The sequence below is a fragment of the Hyperoodon ampullatus genome (assembly GCF_949752795.1).
Source record: "Hyperoodon ampullatus genome assembly, chromosome: 19".
In the NCBI taxonomy this organism is placed as follows: Eukaryota; Metazoa; Chordata; class Mammalia; order Artiodactyla; family Ziphiidae; genus Hyperoodon; species Hyperoodon ampullatus.
Genome location: NC_136932.1, coordinates 52,419,864 through 52,439,580, shown reverse-complemented (window position 1 = coordinate 52,439,580; position 19,717 = coordinate 52,419,864). Strand labels below are relative to the sequence as shown.

The following is a 19,717-nucleotide window of genomic DNA, read 5'->3' as shown; positions in this document are numbered from 1 at the left end:
GCAGTTTATCTGTCTCATTCCCCGCCACAGCCCCAGTGCCTAGAACATAGATGCTCAAGAAACACTGGGGCAAATAAATGAACCCCACTACCCACCCCGCCTAGGCTGTACCCACACAGGACCCGCACTCTCCACCGCTAGTACAGGGCGGAAGGTGCTGGCCGGCTCTCAGCTGGCTCTGCCGTGGCCTCACTCTGTGGCCTCCACCCAGCCTCCTTTCCTTTCTGGGCCTCAGCTTCCCCCATTATATAATGAAAGGCTGGATTGGAACTTCTCCAGCTGTGGCTGTGTTGGAGCTCTGAGGTCCCTTCGGCATCTCTCCAATTGGGGTGTCAACGGGGAATTCACAAAGGTGGGAGGGGTGCCGGCTCAGAAGAAATCTCCGGGCCCTGAGGCCCCTACCCTGGCACGCTGGGGTGGGTTGAGGGGAGGAGGGCAGCAGTCGTTGTGGGACCTAAAAACAGACGTGAGAGAGGGTTCCCCAAAAACGTGTCCATATGTTAGTCATCGCCAAAGTCCAGCCCGGGAAGCCCGAGGAACAGAGGCTCAAGCCCTCTTAAGGGCCGAGACCAGAGGTCAAGCGTCCAAACATGAGTCGTCATCGGAGGAAGCCTGCTGTCAGGCAGGCGAGCACGGGGGTCAGCAGGGTGGGCAGCGGCACGGGCAGCAGCCGTCCCGGGGCCTGGGACCTGAAAACCTGGCGCTGCCCCCGGGGCTGCAGGGGCCTGACATTGTCTGTCATTTTCAGTTTCTTCTCGTTGTCATAATACAGCTTCTGAGAGAATGCCAGGATCTGTGGAAGGCACAGGGCTCAGCAGGGAGGGATGAAGCTGGTGGAGCTGCACTCCTCACTGTGTGACCTCAGGCCAGTCGCCTGGCCTCTCTGAGCCCTCTCAGGTTCTTGTGCAGAGGAAAAGAATCAGGGATGTAAAGTGCTTTGCATCCATGGGGGCTCAGCTCCCATGAGTGTCCTAAGCGGAGGGGACTCACAGCTCTGGGCTTTGAGGGCCTGTGATTACTATTACTATCATCACTGTTACCAGAGAACAGTGGTTCTCAAGCTTGAGCTTGCATTAGCCTCACCTGGGGGCTTGTTGAGCCCCAGACTGCCTGGGGCCCCCCGCAAAGGGACAGTTTCCAGGAGCTGACGCAGGGGAGGCTGCACCCTCGGCCGGGCCCCGCGTACCTGGTCCTTGTGGAGCTGAATGGGCTCCTGGAACACGGTCCAGACCACCTTCTCATCGCAGCCTGGTGTGGTGAGCGAGCCCAGGTAGCGGAAGTAGTGCCTCAGTTTCTCCTTCTTGGGGAGCAGGTCGAAGAGGCTGATGTTGTCTTTCAGTATGGCGCTCATATCTGGGGAGACTCACACTCCTCACTCTGAGAGTACAGGCTCCTCCACCATCCAGACCTTCTTTCGGAGGAAGAAGTCTTCTCCCCTCCCCCAGCCCCCCGCCTCCCGGTCCTCGCCATCCTGACTCACTGGGACTGGGGATGTCAGACAGCGCCTGCACCAGGGGCTGGAAGTTAACATTCTCGGATCCGGCCTGGAACAGGAGGGAAAGGGGCTTGAGAGAGGCTTGTGGGGAGCCGGTGGTGACCACCAGTTCACTCTCCCGGTCTGGGGTGGGGCGGGCACGCAGCTTCTGGGACTGAGGCCCTCAAAGGCCCTGGGCTCCCCACATGGGGATGTACAAGTCACTGAGAAACAGAGGGGAAGTCGGAGCTTCTCCAGCCCCCTCCTGCCTTGCTGGGATCCCAGGTCTCTGGATCCTAAGAAGCAGCCCCTCGAACCCTGAGGGATGGCAGCCCCACCTCCACCATGAAGGCCAGCACTGCGATCTCGTCTTTGGGGTCCTGGTTCTTGCTCGTGTTCCTCGATGTCCCCTTTTCTTTCTCATGTACTATGTGCATCTGGTAAGGGGTGAGAGGGATGGAGAGAGAACCCGTCAGGGTGCTGGACCCTCCTTCTCGCCCAAGGCAAGTATACCCAGAGCCCAGCCAAGGCATCCACCTGGGAAGAGGTCCCTCACCTCCATGGCAAAGCGATCCCCGTCGAAGCTGTGCTCCGAGCCCCAATCCAGCACCTTGGACCAGTGTAGGTGCAGCTGCTTGGCCCGGTACCGGGCGGCCAGTCCTCCTTCAGCAATCGAGGCCTCGTCCCCCAGCAACATCATCACTGGAGGGCACAGGACGGGGCAGAGTCCTCGCACCCCCCTCCCCCAGCCTCTCCCAGCCCCTCACCCCGGCTCCACCCGAGCGGGACCTTCTCTCCTACCTCGCACCCTTCACGGGCTACGGTCCCGGGCCTGAAGGGACAGGAACAGTGGACCAGCCTGGACCTTCCCCTGGCCCCCCATTGGCCTCCCTGTCTGCCTCTCCCCCTGTACACCCCTCACCGCCCGAACATGCAACTCAGCCCGGCCCCGCCCGTGCTTCAACGCCCTCCACGCGTGGTGCCCCAATGTTCCCAGGGCCACGTCCAAACTCCTCAGCCCGGGGCGACCTGCCCCAGGCCCGGCTGGACTGACCCTGGGCGGCGCTGGCCCCTCCTGGCTTCGCCCTGTCCTCCATGCACATGGGGCCACATGCAGCCCTTTGAACCCCCCAAGCTGTTTCACGCCTCTGTGCCTTTGCACATGCTGTTCCTTCTTCCTAGAACCTGTCCCCTCCCCCCCTACAGATTGCTCTGATACAGGATTGAAAATACTGATAGAATGTTCCCTCCTTTCCAAAGTCCACCCTGCTTTCCCCACCCCGCCCCCACCAGGGCTTTTCAGCCTCTCCTCAGCAAAAGTGGACAACCCGGTGTCCCCTCTCAGGAGGAGCCCAACCCTCCAGTCCTTGGGGAACTTGGGTCCCGGGATCCCGTGCCCCTGCTGTCCGGGACCTGCATCCAGTCCATCTGAGACCTACCTGAGTGGCCACTGTTTTGCACGGTCCACTTTTGCTTCTTGTCATAGCCGGAGAAGGAGAAGGGTCCCAGGTTTGGGTCCAGCGATGTCTTGGCAGTGGCGATGTTGATGGGTGACTGGTGGTCATTCTGGCAGCTATCGCCCCACTGGTCCGGCCCTGAGCAGGGAGGGACGGTGGGCTGGGAGTCAGGGGCGCCTGGCACCGAGGTGTGGCGTCCTCCACCCCACTCAGGTCAGGCCCAGCTCAAGGCAGCAAGGTCTTTGGATAGCTGGCAGGCTGTGCTGGGGGGATGCCCAGCACAGAACTCCACCCTCACCCTTCTCCTTCCTCAGACACTCGCACACAAAACCAGCAAGGCATGGTGTTGGACAGGGTGGGGCTAGGATGTGAGCTCTGGGGTAGGGGACCACCTCAGATGCTGGGCTGTGAAAGGAAAGCTCCGTGATAACCTGCTTCCTAGGGGTTCCGAAGTTCAAAGGAGGTGGATGGGAGAGTGCATGGAAGCGGTGGAGTCCCCTGGAAGGGCTGCTTGTGAAAGGACCCCATGACTTGACACTAAGCCTTATCTGAGCACTGGGAGGCAGGGAAGGAGCCCCAGGGGAGCCCAGCCCCCTGCATCCGGGACCTCCCACACCAGTGAGCAGGGCCGGGGGTTGGGGAGCACTGTCCAGTCACCAAAACAGCAACGGTGGGAGGAAAGCAGATTGCAGGAAACTGGGCAGCGCTTGAAAAAGTACAAAGAACTGCCACCCAGGCCCACATGCAGGGGTGTCACTGGAACAGAATCAACTCTCCATTTTGTTATGAGAAGGAGCAAAATGAATTTCTCCCTGTGATGCTGCTCCTGATTTATTTCAGAGGACCAGAGGGCTGACTCTCTTGGGGTCAGAGATGATGACAGGAGGTCCCAGTAAAAACTCAGGTCACTCTATATTCCCTGTGCCCTGAGCACCAGGAGAGACAGAGAGAGAGAGAGAGAGTGTGTGTGTGTTAGGAGCTGATATCTGACTGGGGCCACCATCACCTCATCCTTCTCACCTTCCCTGGGTCTTCATTTCAACTTGGAGGGTCCCTACCACAAGACTCGCTGCACTTACCCAAGCAGGTGTAGTTGGAGGGCTTGACTTGATTCTGGTAGCACCACTGTGACCCTGGAACAGAGAGAGGAAGGATGTGAGACCTGTGCAGAAGCATGTCAGTGTATCTGTGTACACACACGTCTGTCTCTATGAGTGCCGGTGAACTGTGTGCACACAAGCAACTGTGTGTGTGTGTGTGTGTGTGTGTGTGTGTGTGTGTGTGTGTGTGTGTGTGTGTGTGTGTGTGTGTGTGTGTGTGTGTACACAGTGGGTCAGAGGCTGGGAATATCCCTGGAGTCAGAACCTGGCCTGGGATGGGATAGAGCATTCCTGGGGTGCCATCCTGGGGGACAGAAGGCCCAGGGGAAGGAGCCTTAAGGAGAAAATGTAGGGATGGAGAAGGAGGCGGTCGAAACAGCCAGGCTCCAGGCATCCCTGACCCACAGCCAATCCACTGGTCCCCTTTCCCAGGGCACTGTCCCCAGACAATGCAGACCAGACAGCCAGCAGCCCTTGAGGGGCCCTCCAAGGTGGGTCAGCTCTCCCCAGGGGCTAGCCTGGACACTCTCTACCTGTTGTCATCAGCCTCCCCCTCCCTCCTTGCATCCCCTCCCTCAAACCTGGAAGGGAGGCTGGTGACAGGGGAAGAGGAGGGTCCCCCAGGACAATACAGCCACGTTCAGCCTGGCTGCTTTCCCAGAGTTGATGGGATGATGAGAGAGATGAGGCTAGTCCCTCCCTGGAACACACCCTCTTGTGCTATTAACACCCATTCTTGCCTAAACTCTCACAGTCCTGCAGGGAGGAAGGCAGCTAGGTCTTTTCCCCTGTTCCTCCAACCTGCAGTCCTGGTGTTTGGGACCAGACAGACTTGCCTTCCAATCCCCCACCCTGCCTCCGGACAGGAGAACCAACATCTCTGAAAAAAGCCTGCATCATGGATGTAGCTCACTGATGCAAGATGTTGACAACAGGGCAAACTGTGCACATGGGAACCCTCTCCTCTGTGCTCTCTGCTTGATGTTTCTGTAAACCCGAAACTGCTCTAAAATTAGTCTATTGATTTTTAAAAGAAAGTCTGTGCCAGCAGGGTGGACAAAGCATTTGATCAGAGCTGGAATTCTAGCTGGGCCACTTAGGAGCTGTGGGTTTAGGGACAAGTCACTTAATCTTTCTGAGCCTTAGTGTTGCTGTCTGTAAAATGGAACTAATACCATCCACCTTATAGGACTGTGGGGAGGATTAAATGAGAGATGGTAGAGAGTGTTCCAGGCAGTTGGAATTTAGTCAAGTCCCTGACGAGTCCTTCCCTTCTCCTTGGCTCCCTCCCTCCCTCCCTTCCTCAACCCCCTGTCAGGGCACAGATGGCCAAAGTCAAGGAGAGAAATGAAGTGAGCTGGAAAGAACTCAGGGATGAGGAAATTCCTAAGAAAAGCAGAGCTTCCTGCTCAGCCTGAGCTAAGGCCTCTGAGCACATCCATCCCCACCCAAGCCCACCTCCCCTGGGGTCCCTGCAATGGGCATGGGGTGGAGAGGGGGCAGGTTCTCAGTAGGGGCTGGGAGGAAGGCCAGGGGACTGAGCATCTATAGGAAATTGGCTACCCCCACACTCTGGGCCCTTCAGAGCCACCTGGGCTTTCCCAGTCTCCCAGGTCTGGATCAAATGCTGTGCCTGCTTTGCTGGCACAGCCTCTTTCAGAGATGAACAGTCCCTGCAGTGTCTTCCCCTGGCCAGTCCACCCCCTGCCCGGGACAGGCAGGGCTCTGCTGACCCTGGGACTTGCTGCATCTGGGGAAGCCTGACGAGGGTCAACTCTGCAAAGGGCAGTGGCCACTTTCCATCCAGGCCCGTCTCTGCATGTTGGCAGACTCTGATGGCGGAGCCCATCACCCAGCCTCCAGTCCTGGCTCTGACTCTTGCTTATTCTCTGCAGGAGAGTTCATTAACTTTTCTGAGCCCACTTTCTTCCTTCCTTCCTCAGGCAGAAGGAGCTGCCACTGATCTCCCAGAGTCAGTGTCTAAGGACACACTGGATGGGAGGTCATTTGCATCCGTGAAAGGCTTCCTGTTATGATTCTCCTGGGTCTCAGAGGTCCTGAAGGCAGAAGGCGCCTCTGAGGTAGACTGGCCCCTCCTGGTGGCTGATACCCAGGCGGAAGCTGTTTTCAGGGGAAGCCTGGCTCCAGCCGGAATCCTCAGGAGCCAGCTCTGATGGGTGGAACCCCTGTCAGCCTCCCTGGAGCCCATCTGGTCCAGCCTGAGCTTTTCTTAGGAATTTGCTCCTCCCTGCTTCTGGCTACAGCTCCTAGGGTTGTCATGGTGACCTCTGATCCACTGTCTTAATCACAGAGACTTTTGACCTGCTTGGTTGAATGCTCTTGAAACTACCCTCTTTAGGAAGCAGAAGCCCGGAAAACGTGATGCTGATGAGGCCAAGGCTGGGGGTCAGGTCTGTATCCGAAGGCTAAAGGTAGGGGCTGGTTTTTAGGCAAGCGGTGGCAGGGTCACGGACCAGCTCAGGCTCCTGTACTGGTTCATGAGGGAGTGGCCCTTACAGATAATTATCAGCCAGTTCTCTCAGGCCACTTCCTAGAGGGTCTGGTAAGGAGAGGAGCTACCCACTGGTCTTGGCTCCAAGCTCAGGATGCTGCCTAGTCCATCTGCCCTGACCAGAGATGGAGTGCGACAACTAACGACCATCGCCAGTCACCCAGCCACTGTCCCCCACCCTTGACGTACCCACCACCCCAGCCCCCTGCTTTAGAGCTGATTGAAGAAGTTCTCTCGGGTGAACCTTGCTCACCGCACCCTCCCACTCCAGGGGGAGGGAGGAATCCTGAAAACCAGCTCAGCGAAACCTGAAGATGCCCTGGGCAAAGTCTCAGCAGCTACTGGCTAGGTCTGGGACTCTGAAGGGGACTATGACCCTCTCCCCTCCTCTCTCCCTGGCAACAGATGGTCTGAGGACTTCGATGTACAGCCTGGTCACTCTCCAGCCTCAGGTTCCCTAGGAGATGAAATGGGGGAGGAAGGCAGGACCCTCGGCAGCTCCCAGTCAGAAAGCCCCCGCGCTTAAGGGGAGCACAGCTTGTGAGAGGGGGCGGCTGAGAGAGATTCCTGGCGGGCGGGGCCCAGGCCATGTGGCTACGGAGTGCCTGCTGTGTGCCCCACAGGCACGGCACTAAGCACCTACGCCCACTATCTTATATGAATCCTTAGAACAATACCTGAGTCAGATAACTCTCTGTTTTGTAAGCGAGGAAGCTGACTTACCCAAGGAGGAAACTGACTTACCAAGGAGGAAAGTGACCCAAAGCCACACAGCTACAAAGCAGCCACATTAATTGCAAAGCATTTCTCTTTCTACAAGCCCAGCAGCTTAAGTAGGTTTCAAACCTCCAACCCTACATATAAGAATGTTCACATCCCGGCTTTTCTGCTTCCTCCTCTCCTAGGAAGAGGCCGGGAGCTGCTGCAGGATGCCCCTCATACCCCACCAAGGGCCAGCTAAGGGTCTCCTTCTCTGCTGCCGAGGGCACCCTCAGCCCTCACCCATGACTCCAAGAGAGGAGCATCTAGCTTTAGAGAGGAGATTCGGCCAGGTGGACCCCAAGGACCATCCGAGGGGTAGCTGAGATGGGGACTGGCAGATGGGGGCCTCCTTCCAAGGAGATGGCTCCCCGTGGGGTCGCAGAGAAGGTGCCAGATTGGATCCCTGTGCCCAGACGCTGGAGGCGCCTTCAGCTCCTTATCAAATATTAACACCCCTCTCCTGCCACCTTCCACATAGGCGAATAATTAAGAGCTCGGCCTCACCATTAATCTTTAAACGAAAATCACCCCGGCCGGAAAGACCGGCTTGGCTCGGGTCTCCGGATGTCCCCCTCCAGGCTCCCTACACAGTTCTGGAGGTGAAGGGTGCTGGCAGCGTCCGGGGACAAGGCACCCAGGGTGGGAAGCGGGGATGACCGGGCCCCACCGCACCCAGTTTGTTGTCCTTGCCCCGGGCCGGGGGCATCCACCAAGCACTGAGCCCCCGCGGGACGGACAGCGACCCACGACAGACGGAGGAGCACCAGAAAGGGTAAGAAACGGAGGCGTGCGCCGCGGCGGCTCAGAGACGCATCCTTGCCCCGGACCCGCACGGCGCCCGGCCGAGGGCCGCGGGCCCCGCACACCGCAGTCGCGCACACGCTTTGCACCGGCTGCCCCGCGCCCGCCGCGCCCGGCCGCCCGTGCCTCTCCGCTCCCGGCGCCCGCGCCTCTCCGCTCCCGGCGCCCGCGCCGCCCCATCGCCCGCGGGCGCAGCCTCGGCAGGGGGCGCGGGGCCCGAGCGCCGAGGGGCCACGGAAGGGCCACCGAGGGGTCCCGGGGCCGAAGCCCTCGTTCACCTGCGCGGGCCCAGGGCCGGGCGGCGGCGAGGACCAGGAGCGCCGGCAGCAGCCGCATCCTGCGCAGGAGTGGCGACGCCGCCGAGCTGGGGACCGACCGCGCGCTGAGGAGGCCGCCGGGGGTCCGCGTTCCTGCCGACCCAGGTTTTATAGCGGAGCCGCGACGGGAGGGAGCCCCGACAGCAGGACGCGGGTAGCGGCTCCTCCCCCTGGCGGGTCCTCCCCTCACCTGTCCCTGATCTAAGAGCCTCCACGCCCCAACTTGCTCTCCGCACCCACCCCCACCGCCTGGTCACCTTCCGACTGGTGCGCGAGGGCCCCTCACCCACCCGCGTCCTTCACCCGCCCTCCTGCCTCGCTCCTCCCCCGCCCCGCACCTGGTCTCTGGTTTGGGACCAGGGTAGCGACATCGCAAGATACTCGATCCACACAAGGGTGGGGACCCCGGATTCCTGCCTTGGATCGTTTTGGCGTGGACCGCTGCGCAGCCCTCTCGTCTCCGAAGCAGCCCGCGGGGGGCCTTGGAATGGGCTGGGGCTGGAGGCTCGGGGAATGGAGATAGCCTCGGAGGGATGACGGAGTTGAAGGATGTGCGATGGTGTTTCTTGAATCCGGTGTCCCCAGAAAGAGGGCTTGCTTTTCTCTCTCGGGCAGTGACAGCTGATTCTCTGGGTCTTATCTCTTTTTCTGTTCCCTCCCAGGCTGCTCCAAACTTAATTTCTAAGCAACCCAGGTACTGCCCCGGTGGTCCAATGGCTAAAACTCTGTGCTCCCAATGCAGGGGGCCGGGGTTCGAGCCCTGGTCAGGGAACTAGATCTCACATGCCGTAACTAAAGATCCCGCATGCCGCAACTAAGACGCGGTGCAGTCAAATATATATTTGAATTTTATTTTTTTAAAAAAAGCAACCCAAAGACTGTTCTTCTAACACGGAGTGAGGACACCTATGAATTTCTGTGCGAGTGTGTATGTGATGGCCAGCGCTGGGGATGCTGAGGGGGCGAAACTGAGTAATGGAGCAAAGAGGCTCAGTGAGAGAGGAACTAATGGGGTCAGAGGAGAGGGGCTGGTCCTGTTGAGCGCACCGCCCCCACCCCCAGACTTCAGAGATGAGATGGGAAGAGAAGAGACTGGGGTCTGAATGGACCTCTCCTTTTCTCATCTGCCGGAATCTTCAGAGGAGTTCAGGGAAAGAAAACTTTCCTTGGAGGAGGCCCTAGCATTTAGGGAAATGGGGCTGGGGGCCTCCACGAGAGGAAGCTGCCTCTTGTCTCAGGAGGGAAGCTCCCTCTCCTGGACTTGGCTTGCCCGCTACAATGCCTCTATAGACTCCTTCATGGCTCTAGGTACTGTGTGTCCCACATGGGGCGGGGACTTCCGTGGCAGTTTGAGAAGCTCACTCAGACTTGAGTGGGGAATATGGACTTGGGTGGGCCTGGGCCCCCTCCTTCAACAGGAAGCCCCAGTTTTCTGGTCTAGTCACTTCCCCATCTTCTGCCAACCTCTCAGCACCCACGGGCCTTTGAACTTAGGCAAGAGACCTCTGAGGAGGGATTGCCTCCTCCAGAACTATCTGGGCAAAGGGGCTTCCTCCCTGCTTAGAGTCCTGGCTGACTGCCCCCCACCTTCTGGCCTAGGATCACACAGCCTCAAGGAGCAGCTTTGATCCTCCAGAGAGGAGGGGGGCGGGAATCCACATCAGGCTTAGGGTCCTATTGTCTGTGCTGCACTAGAATTTCATCACCAGCCTGGGAGTTGGACCGCCAGGGGAGGGATTCGACACCCTGGGATCTTTTCTGGTGGAGTGGATTTGTGTTCACAAGGCTGTAAAAATATATCTTTTAGGACTGGGGAATGGAGTGGGGAGGAAGCCCATTCCTGGAAATGAAGTCTACTTCAGGGGTCCCTGTAACCCCAAGCCAGCCCCCCTTACAGGCAGGAGAGAGACTTAGAAACCTTTGGTGGGGTTAAGGGGCTATTGACTGGTGACCTTAGAGTCACTTCAAAGTCCCTTTGGGAAGAAGAAGAGGAAGCTGATTTCTAAGTAATCCTCTCCCTTCCCATCAGCGCACCCCCTACTATGTTTTGGGCCAATGAGCTGGGGGAGGAGAACCATGCCCCTGTGTGGTGTTCCTTCTGAGGCATGGGGAGGGGAAGGAGGTTAAGAATGGGCACTTCCTCAAGGATGCGTCTTAATCACGGGTACCACTGAGACTGCACATTTGCGACGTGGGAAGTCAAGCGGGGTGGCTCCTGCTCTATCCATCATCTCTGACTCCAAGGTTACACAAGGCAGGTTACTTTGTGTTACCAAGGTCACCCAGCCTTATCTCCCAGCCTGGACCCCTGTCCTGCCTGCCATAAACTTGTCACCTGTCACTGTCTAGTCACCCTGGGCCTAGTTTCCCTGGAGGGGACATGACCCCTCATTACAGCAGGGATCATTAGATCAGGGCTGGGCCCTGATATGTCTCGAACACTTATAGGGCCCATAAAGCTGCCAGCCCAGGCCCAGCTGTCCCAGCCCTGCTACAGCCTCCTTCCTCTTACTCCACACAGGGTCCCCGAGCATCCTGCGTTCAAGTCCCTGCTCTTCCTTTGACTCAGGGGTGACCTAGGGCAACTTTCTTACTCCTCTCTGATTGCAACTTCCCCATCTATAAAGTGGGGATGATAACCCTGCCCTGCTGACCTCTGCCAATAAACAGTTATTGGGCCAGAGGCTGCCCAGCCCAGACTTTCACAACCAGCCTCCCGGTGCCTTGGGTGTAGCCACTGGCCCACTGCGGATGCAGAAGTGAATCACAGTTCTCATCCTCTGGGGCTTTTCACGCCATGGCCCTGTCTGGAACAGGAGGGAGGCACTGGGGGAGCTACAGGGCTTTGAGATCAGACAACCCTGGGTCACTTCTGACTCTACCCACTTGCTTTGTGACATCAGCCAAGCCTTGGTTTTCTTCATCTGTGAAATAAAAATCATACCCCTATCTTCCTCATATGTTTCTTTCTTTTCTTTTCTTTGTGACGTGGACCATTTTTAAAGTCTTCATTGAATTTATTACAATATTGCTTCTGTTTTATATTTTGGTTTTTTGGCTGCGAGGCACATGGGATCTTAGTTCCCCAACCAGGGATCGAACCCGCACCCCCTGCATTGGAAGGCGAAGTCTTAACCACTGGACCACCAGGGAAGTCCCCCTTATAGGTTTCTGATTCTCATAATTCATTGTGAGAACTCAAGTGACTAAAGCCTGAGGAGAGCTGGCCAGGGGCCTGGGCACATTAGCACACTTCACCACGACCTGTATCTAAGTAGACGTCCTTTCACCTGGATTGAACATGACCCTAGGCAGGCATGGATGTGACATTGAGTGGAAGCGGACACTGAACTAGGCCCAGGGAGGGGCCCTGGCCCATCGAGGCTCCTCTTGGTCTCCCAAGACCTAGGGAGGGGTGAGGAAGGCTGAGGGACAAGGAGGGAAGCCCCAACTGCAGGGACCCAAAAAGGTGAGATTCGGATTCAGCCTCTCCTGGGACTCTGATGGGCTTGGGGTGGAGACACAGGGGAGCAAGACGCTGCACTCCTGGTGTTCATAGGTCAGAGGAGGCCTAGGACATATCCCTTAACAGGAGACTACCAGGTCTGTGATCAGGGGGTGAGGTGGGCAGATGGAGAGAAGGCAGAAGCTTAGAATAGGTTTTGGAGCAACACTGCCCTGGATTCACATCCCCACCTCACACTCACCCTTCCCTCCTTCAAGCTCAGTGTCCTGATCAGGAAAATGGGGATGAAGACAGCACCTCCCTCACATGTATGGTTAGGATTCAACTAGATAATGCTGGGTAAAGGGCCTGGTGGAGGTCCAGGCACTTAGCAAGCGCTCAATAAATCTCAGCTGTTAAGTATAACTGTTACGGGTAGGAATAGCAGATGCCCATGATTTAACAGGAGCCCAGAGGACTGGCACCTGGCCCAGCCAGTGGCTGGGGAGCCGGGGGTGGGGGAGGGGGAGGCTTCCTGGAGAAAATGAGACTCAAGCTGAGTATTGGAAGACACACAGATGTGAACACGAAAAGGGAAGGGAAATCCAGGCAAAGGAAACAGACTGAGAGAAGGCACAGAGGTGGCGTGAGAGGGAGAGTGCTCAGGGATGAGGCTGGAGAGGTCTTTGGCCCCAGAGAGAGCAGACTGGTTTGCTGGGATTAGAAAGTTGGACCGATTTTTCCTTTTGTTTTTTTTTAAACAAATTTATTTATTTTTGGCTGCATTGGGTCTTCGTTGCTGCGCGCGGGCCTTCTCTAGTTGTGGTGAGCGGAGGCTACTCTTCGTTGCGGTGAACAGGCTTATTATTTCAGGCTTCTCTTGAGGCTTCTCTTGTTGCGGAGCATGGGCTTCTAGGCACACGGGTTTCAGTAGTTGTGGTGCACAGGCTTACTAGCTGTGGCTCGCGGCCTAAGAGTGCAGGCTTAGTAGGTGTGGCGCACTGGTTTAGTTGCTCTGCAGCATGTGGGATCTTCCCGAACCAGGGCTTGAACATGTCCCCTGCATTGGCAGGTGGATTCTTAACCACTGCACCACCAGGGAAGTCCCCTGACCTTTCCTTTGATAGGGGGTAGATATCAAGATCCTGATTTTTTTTTTTTTTTTTTGCAGTACGCAGGCCTCTCACCGCTGTGGCCTCTCCCGTTGTGGAGCACAGGCTCCGGACGCGCAGGCTCAGTGGCCATGTCTCACGGGCCCAGCCGCTCCGTGACATGTGGGATCTTCCCCGACCAGGGCACGAACCCGTGTCCCCTGCATCGGCAGGGCAGGACTTTGAACCACTGTGCCACCAGGGAAGCCCAAGATCCTGATTTTATAGGCCAGGAAATATTCTGAGTCACTCAGCCGTAGAAAGAGACAGGGATCCTCAGCTACTTTGAGTTACGGAAGAGGGAGCTGAGGCTCAGAGAGCGTAGTGACTCACCCATGTTGCCCAGCAAGGAAAGAGCAGAGCTGGGATTGGAACCCTAGTCTCCTGCCCCACCCCCATTCTCCTTCCATGCATCTCATCCCCCCACCACACACACCTTCCTCCCATTGGAGCCCCCAGCCTCCATCTCCCCTTGCTTTCTGCACCTACAGAGTCCCCTTCAATTAACAGGGAAACGTTTGCAGAGACTCTAGCTTTCATGTCCCTGGATATCGAGATTAAACCTACATGTAAAGGGAGCACATGCAGGGGCTTCCCTGGTGGCACAGTGGTTAGGAATCCACCTGCCAGTGCAGGGGACACGGGTTCGATCCCTGGTCCTGGAAGATCCCACATGCTGCGGAGCAACTAAGCCCGTGCGCCACAACTACTGAGCCTGCGCTCTAGAGCCCGTGCTCTGCAGCAAGAGTAGCCACCGCAATGAGAAGCCTGCGCACCGCAATGTAGAGTAGCCCCTGCTCGCCGCAACTAGAGAAAGCCAGCGCACAGCAACGAAGACCCAACGCAGCCAAAAATAAATAAATTAAATAAATAAATTTGAAAAAAAGTGTGGGGGAGCACGTGCAAAGTGGGCTCCGCCATTCCGGAACCTGGATCTCTGCCATGATCTAGCAGAGACAAGAAAGCGCCTCTCCAGCCAGCATCTGTGGAAGCTGCAGTCCCTCTTCCCTGGTCTTCACACCCACCCTATTTCTCTGGCCTGTAGAGAGAACCCCGGGGAAGCAGGAAGGGGGGAACAGAGAGGAGCTATCATGGGGGCAGGATTGGGACCTCCTTAGTAGAGAGGTTTGTGGAAACTTCTGCCCCTGAAAATTTTGAAATAATAGTAGCAGCAAGAAGCATGGAATAATCCAGCAATGGAGATGCCATATGTCTGTTCCTGCCCCGTAGAGAGTTCAGGAAAACTCCCCCACGGCTGTCCCTCCCCTCTCAGCCACAGGAGCCGGATCACACCAGCAGGAGGCTGGGGTCAGAGCTGCTTTGGATTTTCCAATGTAGTACTCATATATATTCTGGTTTGTGGTGGAAGGAGCTCTAAAGAGGGTGATGAGGGTGGAACCAGGTGGGGAGAAAAGGCAAGAGCCACATAGGCTGCCTTGGGGGGCGGGGGGAAAGCGAACATTCCTTCCTCAGTTAAATGGTATGGCAACACGGAGAGAACAGGCTCTTTTAGGGGTTTGTGTGTGTCTCTGTTAACTTCTTTTTCTCTGGTTATCCAGATAATACCTACTCATTGTAGAATACTTGGAAAGAAGCAGGGGAAAAAATTGCAGATAACCTTATCTCCCAGAGGTAACCATTTTACAGTTTAACATATTTTTTTAAAATTTATTTATTTTATTTATTTATTTTTGGCTGCGTTGGGTCTTTGTTGCTGCGCACGGGCTTTCTCTAGTTTTGACAAGCAGGGGCTACTCTTCGTTGCGGTGCACAGGCTTCTCATTGAGGTGGCTTCTCTTGTTGCGGAGCACAGGCACTAGGCACGCGGGCTTCAGTAGTTGTGGCACAAGGGCTCAGTAGTTGTGGCTCCCAGGCTCTAGAGCACAGACTCAGTAGTTGTGGCGCACGGGCTTAGTTGCTCCGCGGCATGTGAGATCTTCCCCGACCAGGGCACGAACCCGTGTCCCCTGAGTTGGCAGGCGGATTCTTAACCACTGCGCCACCAGGGAAGCCCATTTTAATGTATTTTTAAGAAAAAATATTTTAAAGAAAATAGTCATCCACCCCCACCTTAATCCATCCGTTTCATTTTTCCAACTTCTCTTTCAAACTTAATCTATATGCAAAACACTATTGACATAGTCCTGTTTTTTAACCTTCACCTTCCAGTGTCAACATGAGTCCATGTTACCTCACAGCCTCTGCAACTGTCATTTTGTGGTTCCACAATGTACACGGCTTGTGTCATCAGCTTACTTTCCATTGTAAATAACACTGAAGAGAATATCTCCCCGCTGGAGAGGCAGGGCCATAGACTGGGGAAGGAAACCAGGGGTCCCAGATCCTTTCCCCAGCTCCTCATTGAGAAAAACTACCTTCAGTTTATAAAAATAGTTTGGAGGTGGGGTGAGGGTCCAAGGGACCCCCAGAGGCCAGTTAAAGAATCTGAGTCAGGAGTTCTAACTCTTTGATCTCTGAAGTACCTGTAAGATAGGGAATATGGGGGGGCACGGTTCACGGGGTAAGGAGTGTGTTTCTGTGTAGATTTGCAGGGTAGAGACGGTGTGAGAAAAAGTGTGTGCCTGCGGGCGCCTCCTCTTACGGGTGTGTTTGCACAGCAGCGCCCTCTGCTGTCCCTGCTCCCCCAACAGTCCTGTACCGTTTACAGTTTGAAAGTCCTTCCCCCTAACTTTAGTCTGTCTTTCCCTATATTTCTTTTTCAGTTGTGCGGAGCACAATAAAATCTCATTCAAAGAGTTGAAAAACAATTCTTTAGGTCCACCCTATACCCATTGCCCAGACCTTTAGCTCTGATAAAAAAAACAAATTCACCTGAGTAAATTTTAAAGATCTTATTGGCTTTATTCAATGATTCATGAACTGGGCAGCATCCAACCTAGCAGATGGAAGGGAGCTCCGAGGAGCTGTACAAAATGAAAGACTTGTATAGGCAGAGGGAGCGGGAACAAGGAAGTTATACTAGACAAAAAAGCAGATTGGCTGTGGCAAGGGCACTTTCCTTTAGAGAACGGTAGGGGTCATTCAGAATGAGGCAGATTACTTAACTAGTGCTGGTTAGGCAATTCCTGACTGATTTAAGATTCCATTTTGGGCAGAGATGAATCTAAGTTAAGTCTCAGTTGGGCGATGTGGGGCTAAGCATAAGTGACTCCATTTGTCTTGTTTTGAACAGCCCCCTTCAGGAGACTTCCAGGACACTACTATCATGGGCAACCTCATTTAATCTGAGCTACACTTAGGTGTCATAGGGAAACTGAGACAAGAAATTGAGAATGTGTCAGCAAGTCCCCTAAAGACCCCACCCTAACCACTTCCTTCAGGAAGGGACTCCCTGGTCCTGGCTCACCCATGCCCTGGGAACAGATGAGGGTGTCAGAGCTACAGATAGAAGCTGAGATTTAGCCAGGCTGCATAGATAGCTCACCTCCCCGCCCCTGATAACAGCTCCACGTGGATACCTGTGGGATGGTTAGATCAATCTGCCCTGACTCTTCTCTTATTGTGGCAACAGAGGACGGGGGTGGCTGTGGTTCTGCTGTAGTAAGTATCCCCAAAGTTAACCTTGAAGGGTAAAGTTTATTTAATGAATCCCACGTGGAATGGGTAGGGGCAGGGCCGCCTTCAAGGGCATGGGACTTGTATAGTTGCACAGGGGCTGCACTTGGTTTAATGTTCTGCTATCGCCGTCTTGAAATTCTTAATTTTTGAACAAGAGGCTCTGCATTTTCATTTTGTAGCAGATCAGAGTTGGGGGCGGTAACGTGCAAGTCTTCTCACTGGATCTCCACACTGCCAGAGCTGTCCGGGAAGCAGCTGCGCAATGGCGCCTGGGAGAACCTGTGGACCAGCGGCCACTTGTGGAGTCCTCGGCTGGCTTCGGTTCCGCTTTCTCGCAGGAAACGTTCCACACTCGCTTGCCCGAAACCCTCGGCGCCGCGCTGCTGCCACCCCTGCCTTCGAAGCCGGCGGTTCTACGTGCCGGTTCGCGCCTAGGCCTCCGGAGCGCTGCCGGCTCCGTGCAGAGCTGCGTGACTCTGGGGCGCGCGCCACTCCCAGCCCGAGCGCCGGCAACCCGGGTCCCGCTGGGAGGTAGTGCCGGGCGCTTTCCGCAGGCTCGGCCCTCCTGGAACGTGCTGGACAGCACTCGCAGGCCCTGCGCTGCAGACTTCTGCCTCCACTATCTGGTTTCACACCGTGCCCGGGGCTGATGATCAGAAGGTGCAAGAAGGCCCCGAGCTGCGTGCGGTCCTGGAAGACCATGCAGGGGCACAGCGGAAACGCAGGTGCGGCAGGGCCCTCCCAGGGCTCGGTGGAGTGCACGAGCCCGGTGTGCTGGCTCTTCATTGTACCTTCTGAGCCCTCATTTCTGAACTAGCCCCAGCTTCTCCGGGCTTCCCAGAATTACTACCATTGCGGTCTACACCCTCAAGGGTAAAAAATCTGGACCGGGAGATACGGTACTTTACATTGGGAACAGCTGGCACCTTCCTCCTTGCCCAGTCTTTGGGAGGCACGGAATGGGGACGCCCACACGAGCTGGGGGTCACCCAGAGTCGAAGGAGGGCATATTCACTGTGTGAAAGGTACATGCGAGGAATTCTAGGGATTTTTCTCTCCTGTCTTGCAGGTAGCAGAGTCTGCAGAGCTTGGATGCTTGTAAGGGGGTTGAGTCCGTGAAAACTGAGGGAGCCTTCCCAGTCTCACCAACAATTCACAAGACAGGTTTGGAGTGGGCAGGGACTATGTCCATAATGTGTGAGTTCCTACCAGCCCCAGGACGGAGTATGGGATTCGAGTTTTGCCCACCTCTCCCGCGGTCCCTGGGTCTGGTCAGGTCATGCACATTCTCTCAGGCAAGCTCGGAGCTCCTGCGTGCCTCCAGTTCAAACCGGTGATGGTCTGAATTGTTGAGGCAGACGATGACCCATGCGGGTTATTGGACCAGTGTGAACATGCCCTGGAGTTCGTGTCGGATCCTGAACACGGGACGCGTCTTCTCCTAGGGGGCGGAGGCCTTGGGGAACTTCAGCACCATGGGATGGACAGCACCCTGGAGGTGCAGGCCTAAGCGCAGTAGGGGCTGTGAGCGCCCAACTCCCCCATCGCGAGCTTTAGGGTGGGAAGCCAGGCGGAGGGACGGTCTGGACGAGGTTGAGCTCCAGGACCCGGGCCTCAAGCCCCAGAGGCTGTGTGGGGCTTGGGGCCAGTGCTCAGAGGATAGGGCCCGAGTTTGAGGTCCCTGCTGAGGGGGAAGGAGGCGGGGAGGGAGCCAGAGCCGAGCTAGCCTGGGAAAGCTGGTGTTCCAGAACCGCGGAGCCCACGGCTGAAGGCGAGTCCTGGTCAGCCCTCCTTGAGCCTCCATCCGGTTCGCTTGGAATTCCAGTGTAGACGCTGACTCTGGTGTTCTTTGCGACAGATCTCTGGCATTCGCAGGCCCAGGTATGCAGCCTCCACTACACGCCCCAGATTAAAAAGAAAGATAAGGGCATCTCTTGAAGGGAAATGGAGATGTGGAAGGGCTATTCCAGGGGAGGGAGGCAGCGGACTCGGCAGAGCTGACCTGGTGACCGCGAGTAAAGTTACAGACTTCGAGGAACTGTATAGATGACCCTTCATAGGGTTCAGGTTACACACCTCACGGGAGCAGAGACGCCTCCCTGAAGCCGAACCGTCCCCAGCGCCTCCGGGGTCCGGTCATAGCGCGTCCCTGTCGGACTGCAGCCCCCGGACTGAGCGGACAAAGGCGGAGGGGGAGGCGCTTGGGAACGCTGACAGGTGCCCCCTCCCCATCCCAGGGCCAGGATGAAACCCAGGGCCCCCACTAAACATGACTCCATCTAGACACAACGCCCCATCTCCTGAACTTGCATTTAAGGCACCTGTCACACCCCACTAACTCATCTCTGGCCACATCCACTCCGCAGACAGTCCCAGGGTTCCACCTCCTCGCTGTTTCGGCCTCCTCGAATTTCTGATTCCACCCACCCGGAACACCCTTCCTAGGCAGGCTTGAAGATCCCCTTTCTCCTGAAATGTCCTAGTTCCAACACCTCCAACCGGGCAGCGTGTGCCGGGTCCTCCCTCTGCCCAGGCTCCCTGCTCTTGTGGCAGATGTCGCTCTGCGGGTCTCTCCTCTCTACGCTGGTCTGTCTCTCTCAACCCCAAGGCCCTGAGTTTTCTCAGGTCAGGAACCGGCTTGGCTTCTCCACAGTAGGAGCTCCACAAATATTTGTCAGTGAAGGAGGCTTGTCTTGCTTTACTCAGCGTGGGTAGCATGGACTGAGGAAAGGTGGGCTCCTGAGGGCCAGTGGCTCAGGATCACCCCGGGGAGAGTCTCGGTGAAATGACTGCCCCCCTTATCCAGCCGCTGGTTCCAATCTCGGTTTATCCAGTTGTAGGATGTATTGGCAGTGTTATGAAAATGACATGACGGGGGAGAACATTAGGGTCTCGGGCGTTCTGAATTTATTTTACAGATAGGGCCACAGGCCCAGAGACGGGGCTGTAATTTGTCCCAGGTCACATAGCAAGGTAAGGGAGGGCCAGTGTCAGAGGTTCTTTAAAGATGAACAGATGGAGAAAATCAATTTCCAGCCCCAGAAAACTGAACTGGGGAAAACCTGGCTGCAGTGTGTGTTACCTCTCAAAAAGCTTCAGCTTTCCAACCCTGGCCTGGC

General features: G+C 56.2%; 1 protein-coding gene across 1 annotated transcript; it reads right to left on the bottom strand.

Annotated features, from left to right (window-relative positions):
• Positions 1-598: 598 nt before the first annotated feature.
• On the bottom strand, positions 599-8,442 carry CA4 (carbonic anhydrase 4; the record flags this gene model as incomplete). The annotated part of the gene is made up of 8 exons (XM_079726436.1): positions 599-793; positions 1,187-1,353; positions 1,481-1,544; positions 1,813-1,911; positions 2,031-2,176; positions 2,914-3,069; positions 4,011-4,064; positions 8,385-8,442. The coding sequence occupies 8 exons, from the start codon at positions 8,440-8,442 to the stop codon at positions 599-601; spliced, it is 939 nt and encodes a 312-aa protein (XP_079582562.1).
• Positions 8,443-19,717: the final 11,275 nt, after the last annotated feature.